General features: G+C 45.5%; 1 protein-coding gene across 1 annotated transcript; it reads left to right on the top strand.

The window, feature by feature from the left end:
* The first annotated feature begins 1,966 nt into the window (after nucleotides 1–1,966).
* LOC112293168 (ABC transporter G family member 28) lies at nucleotides 1,967–9,431 on the top strand. Its single transcript, XM_024542321.3, has 17 exons — nucleotides 1,967–2,107; nucleotides 2,327–3,323; nucleotides 3,634–3,707; nucleotides 3,815–4,069; nucleotides 4,179–4,242; nucleotides 4,662–4,805; nucleotides 5,047–5,081; nucleotides 5,198–5,274; nucleotides 5,439–5,684; nucleotides 5,795–6,537; nucleotides 6,629–6,925; nucleotides 7,069–7,548; nucleotides 7,681–7,829; nucleotides 7,979–8,268; nucleotides 8,367–8,497; nucleotides 8,607–9,055; nucleotides 9,163–9,431. Exons 2-16 carry the CDS (start codon nucleotides 2,935–2,937, stop codon nucleotides 8,770–8,772), a joined length of 3,540 nt encoding a protein of 1,179 aa, XP_024398089.1. The 5' UTR covers nucleotides 1,967–2,107; nucleotides 2,327–2,934; the 3' UTR covers nucleotides 8,773–9,055; nucleotides 9,163–9,431.
* The last annotated feature ends 273 nt before the right edge of the window (nucleotides 9,432–9,704 follow it).

Genomic DNA, 9,704 nt, shown 5'->3' with positions numbered 1-9,704 from the left:
TTTTTGAAATAATTAAGTATGATAAGTGAGTACAAACTAATATATATACTTGTAATGTTTTTTGTTTGTATTTTTAGATAGTTGGTAGATGTACTATGACATGATTACTAATTTTAAGTATTATCTATTATTGCAAATCTCATGAGTTATCTACAACATTTCATATGCGATTTCAACCTTAAATTAGAAAGTAAAAATACTAATAGAACTAGTAAATTTGGAATTTTATCTTTTTTTTGTCGCTTTGTACTATTTAAAAATTATCTTTTATAAAATTAATTTAGACATTATATTAGTGATGAATTAAAGATAAGATGAATTTACGGATTGTCTTTAGATATTATGTATTCAATAGTGTCCAAAAGTATAAATAGAAATAAGTAATAAATTAAATTTATTGCTTTGGTTCTCAAATTATTGAAATTTTTAATGAAGAAATTATTTCAATAATACTTTAAAAATAGTGCATAGGCAGACTTTTTCTTTCGATTTCAGCATGGAAAAGTCTTGATGAATATACAAACATAAAGTTTAAAAAAATACATATTTGTTGCTAAACAACATGCATGTGTGTTTGTATGAATATAGAGTAGTCATCCTGATTTTTCTGATTAAAATTTTAGATCATTATTATATTATTGTTATTAATCATCACAAAAACAGGAATAATAATAAAGAAGCAAGGAAGTGGTCGAAGAAGTTTGTTTTTTGTTTTTTTGTCGAGAACAATGAACCACGACGACTTCTTCGACTGAAACTGAATTATTCGACAGAAACAATAAACCCGACAGAAACAATAAACTCGACAGAACAATGATCTCGACAGAAAAATATTCGACTGAAAGTGAGATCCGAGAATATTGGTTTGTGTAATGAAATTGTTTGGTTGCAGTAACTAGGAAAATGCTATAATTGGACAGAGCAGAGATGTGCAAGGGGATAGGTTGATTGATTTAGTATTATCTATTGATGTGTGTTACTTTATGTTTTGTCTTTCTGAATGGAGGTAACACATGATATCATTGAGAGACAATCGGCAGAGTAGACAAAGGCACTCTTGATATTTGGGGGTGGGGTGGAGTGGGGTGGAGTGGAGTGGTGGAAATTTTGGTTGCATGGAAGTACAAGGTGAACATTCCGTGCCCCACAGCAACGACGGTGGATGCAGTGGGCCATCACGGGTTTAGGTGCCCGTTGGGGAAGTGAGAGAGAGAGTCGCACTCATACCGTGGGGAGGGGAAAGGGGAGATGACATGGCCTTGCGCCTGACGAATGGAAAATTTGGAATGAGATACGGGGCAACAGAGGGAGAGAGCGACAGAGAATGGTGGGCGCCCCGCCGTCGCCGAAATTTGCGAGAGCCGCCACGAGGAATCGTCATCGTCCCAGGAACACGAGACGAGAAAGGAGGGAGAAAGAAGCGAAGTAAGCGAACGGAGGAGAAAGGAGGGCGTGGGGTGGGGTGGGTGGAGACGACGAGGAGCAGCAGGAGCAGGAGAAGGAGGAGGCGGGCCTCGACCTCGATGAAGGGAGGGGAAGGGACTTTGTCTGGATGAATATCTCTTTCCCAACTGGCCCCGTGTCATGCATTCACTAGTCTTCATTCACACACCCCCGCCCCCACCCCCCACCCGGCATTTCTCCTCCTCGTTACATAATTATCTATCTACTTTCTCTTTCTATCAGTCTCTCCCAGTCTTTGTGCAGCCCGAATCGAATCTTTTCGCATGGATGGTATTGCAGGCGCAGCAGCCTCCCTCTGTTAATCGTTCGGGACCAGACTGAATGAATGTATCACTGATTCCGAAACTGCTGCGCAAGCTGGAGAACGCCAAGTCCATGGATCGTGAGTCAACCAAGTTAGCCTCCCGTCCCTGATGCCGGTTCTCTCGCTACCCCCGCTTCTGCCGCTCCTTCGAATCGGTACTTTCTTTTCCGCCAACATCCGCGTGCTGCGACTTACCTGGCTCCGCCTCTCCTGCATTTCATCCTTTACCGCAGCAACCAGGGCAGTCCAGCCTACATTGCCTGAACTTGCTGCCCCCTCCACCACTTTCTCTCGCCGTCCAGGGTCACAAATCACGCGTGGTTGGTGCAGGACATCAAAGTACTTTGCTTCACTTACATTCTTCTTCTTCTTCTTCTTCTGCTGTCTGCTGCTGAATTTGATAGTTTGGGTTGCGACTAGATTCTAGTATGTTATCTGAATCGTCTTGCACTTCTAGCTTCTGTTGCAGGCTTTACGCAACATCTGGCACCAGCCTCATCTAGTAATGATGTTGACGTGACTGTTTCATTTGCTCAACCGTGTGTTGAACCTGTTTAGGCGTGATGGTTTAGCAAGACATCAGTGGTTGTGAAAGTTTGCGCGCACGAGAAACCATCGGAGGAGCCTTGGGGTTGAGCTTGCCGGGGTCTGCTCTTACGAATATCAAATGAACTTGACGTGGAGGAAGAAGTTAGAAAAGGACGCCTGCCTCTACAGATCTGTCCTTGTCATACATCTACCCAGCTTGAATTGAGACAAGGAGTACAAGACTTTTAAGATCGGTGTGACGGAGCGAATCGGGTCTTCAGGCATATCGCTTCGCCGAGTTTTCTCTACAGTGGTCCTGCCTTTTCTTACACCGATCCACATTTTACGGGAGTTCATTCATTAACATAATGATCAATCTCATGTTTATTTGACGCACGAAACGCTTTGACGCAAGCTCGTGAGCAATATTTCCAATGAAGCTTCCTGAGGTTCAAAGTGGTCACTTTGTTTGATATGTTCCATTTTCCAGTGCATTCATCAGTGGAACAGGTGGGAATTATGGAAATGTAGTGAAAGATGTTTTAAGGATCTTACCGATACGATTCTATTGGAAGGAGGTCGAGCATCTCAATGTGGGAAAATCTTATTCAGACATTCTGAGATTCGGAGTGTCGGTGATGGCGAACTTGAGGCTGGTACGATGCAGGTCGACGCCAGACATAGCGAAGTTGCGTCTTACGCTATGTGTAGTGTTTATCGTTTGGGGAAGTGTAGTTGAAGCCCAGCCAGGTCTTCCTTTTCCACCTCCTGCGAGCTTCGGGTTAGCTCCCCCGGTGATAATTCCTCCACCAGGCGTGGCGCTTCCCCCACCAGGTGTGGCTCTTCCTCCCCCAGGGGGGTTCACTGTCCCACCCGGCACTGTTGCGCCCCCAGGTTACGTCAATCCCGTTCCTCCGGGGACCTCAGAAGATCAGGCTCGTTTGATAGTGTACAAGCAGATTCAGACCATGACCGCCAATTTAACATCGGAACTGGAGCGAAAATACAGCTTTTGCATCACCGACGGGTAGGTTTAAAACTTCTACAGATTATCCCATGATCTTCGTAGAATTTTGTTGTTCCCTGCTTGTCAATTGGAAAGATGAGCTTTATTATGTACTCGGAGCTTCATGCATCAGAGGGTTGTGCAACCAACTGCACGGTCCGTCCTACTAGGTTTACAGAGGCCGTGACATGAGCTCGCTTCTGCAGCTACATCTGAAATCTTTTTTCATTATCATTTTCACGGTAGGCACCGACAGGTGGTAGGGCAGACATGCTTGTTCTGCTACAAGTGTTACCGGAATTCTCCGAATTACAGTTGTCTCTCTGCGCAGGGAGAGGGAGAGGGACGAGGTTTTTGGGTTTGGACCGGATTCTCCATTTTTAAACAAGTGTTTTCAAGACACTGGTAAACTAGAAACACCTTGTACCTATTCATCTTGTACCTATTCATCTTTAACCTAAACTACAGCTACGACAGAATTGTGGCATGAACATACGTCTTCTTGTGCGCAGATGGAACGATTTCGCAGCGCCTGTGTGGGATGGGGGAGGTGAAGTTGTACTTCAGCAACATCAAGGATTTGGACAATCCTACGCCGAACCTCAATTGCAACGCCACGTCGTGGACTTTAGGGTGTGAAGCGGGCTGGGCTGCTGCCAAGATCACCCAAGGAGGTCTTGACAGTGACGTAATTCCGGTTCGCAATATTTTGCCCCTGCCTTGTTGCGAAGGTTTCTTCTGTCCCCGGGGCCTCTCCTGCATGATTCGTAAGTGCCGTTAATCTATTTTGAGTTTAATCAACCATGACTTGAAGTTATTTTCGATTGCTTGAAGTGCTAATTTAAGGCTGATGTTCCTCTATACTGGTGTCTACAGCATGCCCGCTTGGAGCTTATTGTCCTCGAGCGGAACTAAATGAAACAAGTGGGCTGTGTGATCCGTAAGTTTTGCTCTTATATTGCCAATCATTGCTGCTCTCGGTTCCATGTCTAACTTTAGAGAGTACTGAGTGACGTTCTTCCTAGTTTTCTTTTTTTCATTTTTCATTTTTCATTTTTTTTTTTTGTTGTTGCAAAGCTTGATTATTATCCCCTACACCTAGCTACTATATACACATTTTAGGTCTTTTTGGATATTGTGAAGGTACGCCCTTGTCATGCTGAGTAGCTTGCGTGAATGAGACTTAACAACTATACAAGTCCACCGACTGTTAGTGCTAAGAAACAGTAAATATATTACTCTGTCAAGCTCAATGGATCTGAGCTTAAGCATAGACGGGCTATTTGTTTTGAGGTTTCTGCGAACAAAGGTTGTAGCGTTCATTTTTTTGATTGGTATATTGTTTCTCTGGAGAATCAGATATGGTTACCAGATGTCTCAGGGCGAAGAGCTGAAATGTGGAGGAGCTGATAAGTGGGCCGATGTTCAATCCTCAGAAAAGATTTTCTGTCCAGCTGGCAAGTATTGTCCTTCAACGGTCATTGCTTACAATTGCACCAAAGGGTGAGCGAAATGCAAATGTTTTGCTTTTACTTGAAACTGGTTTTGAAAAGGCACTGTATCGCATTCTAACAATTATATAGGTAGTGCACTAATCGAAGAATCTAGGTTGTATGGAGTGGATAGTTCCAGTTCAGATGTGTACACACTGTCTTTGGTGAAGAGATTGAAATGCATGAAGAGTCCCGTTGTTACTTTCTTAAAGACTCTGACTGTCTTCTTGGTTTTGTTCATGAAACGTCAGATTTTACTGTCGGCTTGGGTCAACAAAGCAAGAGCGTAAGTGCCACCTCCCAGGTCTCTCAGTCAAGAAGGGATAGATGAGTTAATTTCTGGTCATGTGGATGAACATTGAATCCTAGTTAGCTGATTCGGTGGTGTGGGATAAATTACAGGTTGCTCACAACTGACAACCTGCTCAGGAGAGCAGCTTGAAAAGGAGAACTTGACTGGTGTTGGTGGCTTGATCATTGTGGGTGTATAACTCCTTCACTTTTGTGATTGCTGCTGTTAAGTAGTTCTTTGTCTTTCACAACCATCAAGGTTGATTACATTAGAAGAAGAGTTAAGATCGTTGAAGCTGATGAATCGGTGGATGTTCTAATTCAACTGCGACGTCGGCGTATGATATGGCAGGCGATTTTGACTATCACTCTGCTGCTAGTGTTTACGTGTTCGGACTGGCTCATGGATATCCGTAAGAAGCGCAAGTCCAAGGCCAGAGATTTGGCTCAAAGGCAGGCGGTAGAAAGGATATCTGGGCTGGAGCGGTGGTCCAAGGCCAAAGAAGCTGCTAAACGTGGGGCGACCAATTTCTCTCGCAAGCTCAGCAAGGGTGTGTCCAGGAAACGACCGGCATATGATAGATCGGGGGAGCTTCAGGTACTTCTGGGCAACAGCCAACATGCTAGCAGTAGGTCTCTTCAAATTCCTAAGGGATTGGTAAGTCTGCAACAAATGTTAGTTCTAATGTCTTTCTTCATATGGTGCAGTCGCTGAGCACCTTCGGTGGAGCACCGAGTCATTTCTCGCCTCATGGATTGATGGGGACGAGGATCAGTGAGGATGACAGTTTTCACGCGGCATCGATCCCTTTGAGCCCAGCCCCACTGGACACACTTACAGAATCCAGCGACGAAGGAGATTTGTACGCCCCTAATCCTGCTCCCCCTGTAGTCATTCCTGACTTTCCTGTGCCTGACGACAATGATAGCGTTCGCAAAAGTAAAGACGGGTCACTACGCAAAAGTAAGGATGGCAAGGCGAAGAAACCGAGCACCGTGTCTGAGATACGGCAGTCGCAAAGCCAAATCTTTGCGTACGCATATGGCCAAATTGAGAAGGAGAAGGTATTTGGGAGCCAGGATTTAGAGGGCGGGATTGAGTACGGGACTCAAATGATCACCAAGATGCGGCCCCCAATCGAGCTCAGCTTTGTAGACCTGTCGTTGTTCTTGAAGGGTTCGGGCAAGAAGATTCTGAGTAACGTTACCGGAAAATTGTCGCCTGGACGGGTGACTGCTGTCATGGGTCCGTCCGGCGCAGGGAAAACAACCTTTTTGAATGCCCTCGCTGGAAAGGCCACGCACAGCCGCACCACAGGGGCCGTGTTCATTAATGATAAACCCGATTCCATTCAATCTTACAAGAGCATCATCGGTTTCGTGCCGCAGGACGATATCGTGCATGGCAATCTCACAGTTGAGGAGAATTTGTGGTTCAGTGCAAGCTACAGGTAATGAATTTCCTTGTGCCTTCGTTTATCACCAGCTCATCCTGCCCATCAGTGAATACTAATAGATCATTGTTTTGATGTCGCATGGCAGGTTGCCTGTGAACATGCCCAAGTGTGATCGAGTGTTGGTAGTAGAGCGTATCATCGCCGCATTGGGATTAGGACCGATAAGAGATTCGCAAGTGGGAACTGTGGAGAAACGTGGAATCTCTGGTGGGCAACGGAAGCGTGTCAACGTGGGTCTGGAAATGGTGATGGAGCCCTCGCTGCTCATCCTGGATGAGCCCACATCAGGTCTGGACAGCACTTCTTCACGCCTTGTCCTTCAAGCCTTGCGCCGTGAAGCAAGCATGGGGGTCAATGTGGGCGTCGTGCTTCACCAACCGAGGTATCCTCATTAATCCATCAATGCACAGACATTGCAACATTTCGTTTGCATGCATTGGTAACAATTGCAGAAGCTCTGTTACGCTGTTCCTCTCATAGAGCAACTTGCCACAATCGTAAATACTGTTGTGGTGGGAACTGCAGTTATGGGTTATTCAAGATGTTCGATGACGTGATGTTCCTGGCTAAAGGCGGGCGCACCGTGTACCTAGGGCCCGTTAGCGAAGTGGAAGATTACTTTGCAGGGATAGGGTTGGTTGTACCGGAGCGAATCAATCCGCCTGATCACTACATGGATGCGCTGGAGGGCATCGTTGTGCCTCCAGACCAACCTGACTTCGACCCCAAGAACTTGCCGGTCATGTGGATGATTAACAAGGGCTACAACATCCCCGCTGATTTGTCCGCTATGGCCGCGGAGTTTCAGCGCTCGGGCAAAAGTATGAAGAAGCCTAAGAAGAAGCCCAAGCGCAATACCACCTTCTTCCAAGATTTCTGGTCAGAAATCCGGACCTTTGTGATAGTGAAGAAAGATTCGATCATGAATTCGTTTCAGAGGGTGGAGAACAAATCTGGCCGTGTCACTCCTGGATTCTTTTCCCAGTTCTTTATTATTTTTCGCCGGTAAATGCCTCTGCTGTACCTATCGCACTCATTTCTTAACGTTCGAGAATGATCGTGTAGTAGTTGAAGCTGGGTGATCCAGAAGGTGGATGCTAATTTTAGTGGCCAATCCTGTGGGCTGCGTGCTTGTAGATTGGCTAAGCAACGCTTTCGGGAAGCCCGCGTGCAATTTCAAGACTACATAATACTGTTGATGGCGGGGGCATGTCTAGGTCCTCTTTCGAACATGAAGGACACCACCCTTGGAACTGGCGGCTATTTTTACACTCTTATTGCTCTCGGTATGCCTTCTTCTCGTGCGCTGTGTCACACATTTCACGAAACTATATCAATTGTTTACTTTTTTATATAAACATTTATTTAATTTAACCCGGACGCGGCAATGTCCCTCCCATCGACCTGGACTGTACTAACTGGTTTGAGCTGGCAGCGCTGCTGGTTATGATTGCATCGTTGAGAACATTTTCAAATGACAAGCTCACATTCTGGCGAGAGAGTGCGTCAGGGATCAATCGTGGAGCGTACTTTTTAGCCAAGGACGTGGTAGACTTATTTAATGTGGTTATCAAGCCCGTCATTTACCTCTCTATGTTCTATTTCTTCAGTAACCCCCGGTCAACATTTGCAAGTAATTTTACTGTCACCTTGGTTCTAGTGTATTGCGTGACGGGTATTGCGTACATCTGTTCTATTCTGCTCCAGCCGGCTCCAGCTCAACTGGTGAGTTTGATTTGCTCTCGCCTTCAGGTATACAACACTGTGCTGGGAAGGTCTCTTCCAGTCGGCAATGCTGACAGGTTCCACTTGTGGCTGTGCAGTGGTCTGTATTTTTACCTATTTTGGCGACGTTGATTATTTCAGTGAAACGGACTGGTGCCCTGCTCACGTTTCAATACTTCAGCTATGCCCGTTATGCCAACGAGGCTTACGTCATCGCGAACGCTGCAAAGTAAGAAGCCCTTGTGGATTGCGTACTGTTGCTGCACGCAATGTTTGGTTGTGTGCGTTAAATCTCTGAAGGAAACTGATTTTGAGTAATCTTGTTGAGTTTGGTGCAGTTACAGAGGAGTCTGGATTATTACACGGTGTGCCGTTCTGCAGGGACAAAACTATGCGATTGATCACTGGATGCGTTGTCTTATAATTCTGGTAGCCTACGGTGTGGCTGCCCGCCTTATCGCCGTTATCTGCTTGTTCACCAGCAATCGTAGCAAGCAGAAGTGATTCTTGAATCACGCCCTCCAAATTAAGATCACGAGCAGAATATTGTTTCGGAGCGTATTGGACCAAAGGTTCGGCTTCAAAGTGGCTTGTGGCATATTAGTGATGGTGGGGTTTCAGCATTGGGCACCTCATCCAAATAATAAAGCTCTTGGTTAGTAACACTAGGGACAGTGAAGGGTGAACCAAGGCCATGTACCATGTTCTCATGTCACACATACAGTTCTTCCGTGGAATTTCAGCAAATGTCCATGGTAGCATCTCCACCCCCCCCTGCTCCATAGAGGTTCGTACAATTCCAGACTCAACTTTTTCGCAATTTCGCACGATTCCATTGAAGGTTGCATCTCGATTTTCATATTGTTGTTTTAAGCTTTGTCGGTTGAATTGCAGGGGAAACGAAGTATGTTAGGACTGAGTGAGGTCTATTTCCAAGACCACATTGCAGGGTAGTTTAGGACGAGAAGTAGTCGTAGGGACAGACAGTTAGTGGGAAGGTTCTGATGGACGCAAGAGTTGTAGATTACAATCAGCAGCTTTTGGTACGACTGCGTGAGGCTATGTACCTCAGTTAGTGGGTTCCCAAATTTGTGTAATCATGGTTCACATGAATGAGTTTTTAATCGAGTTTGGAAGCACGTTGTGGTGACATGGACAACTTACTCTGTTGCGCATGATCTGTGTGCACCATTGTGCAATGGTATTCTACAGTGCGCACGACATGGGCAAGTGCGGCTAACTTAGCGGGGTGTGATAGGTTGTGTTGCGATGCAGAGAGGCCTTTTCCAGAGAATTGTCTAAGCTTCCACAGTATGTGCACATGCATGTGTTGTGTAGAGAAATAACCAAAAGCGATGGAGGTTATGGGATTCATGGATGGTAGCTTTCTGCTTCTTTCCAGTACAGTACTTTCTAAATTAACCGTGCAAGTTTCC

The sequence above is a fragment of the Physcomitrium patens genome, chromosome 16, assembly GCF_059467195.1.
Source record: "Physcomitrium patens ecotype Gransden chromosome 16, ASM5946719v1, whole genome shotgun sequence".
In the NCBI taxonomy this organism is placed as follows: Eukaryota; Viridiplantae; Streptophyta; class Bryopsida; order Funariales; family Funariaceae; genus Physcomitrium; species Physcomitrium patens.
This window is presented reverse-complemented; position numbering and strand designations above follow the sequence as displayed.

Bases quoted from the DNA above. Each gene is read 5' to 3' on its own strand.
- LOC112293168 (XM_024542321.3), top strand. From the start codon at position 2,935: ATGGCGAACTTGAGGCTGGTACGATGCAGGTCGACGCCAGACATAGCG. The intron at 3,324-3,633 runs GTAGGTTTAAAA...CTCTCTGCGCAG, and splicing joins AGCTTTTGCATCACCGACGG to GGAGAGGGAGAGGGACGAGG. The intron at 7,830-7,978 runs GTATGCCTTCTT...TTGAGCTGGCAG, and splicing joins TTACACTCTTATTGCTCTCG to CGCTGCTGGTTATGATTGCA.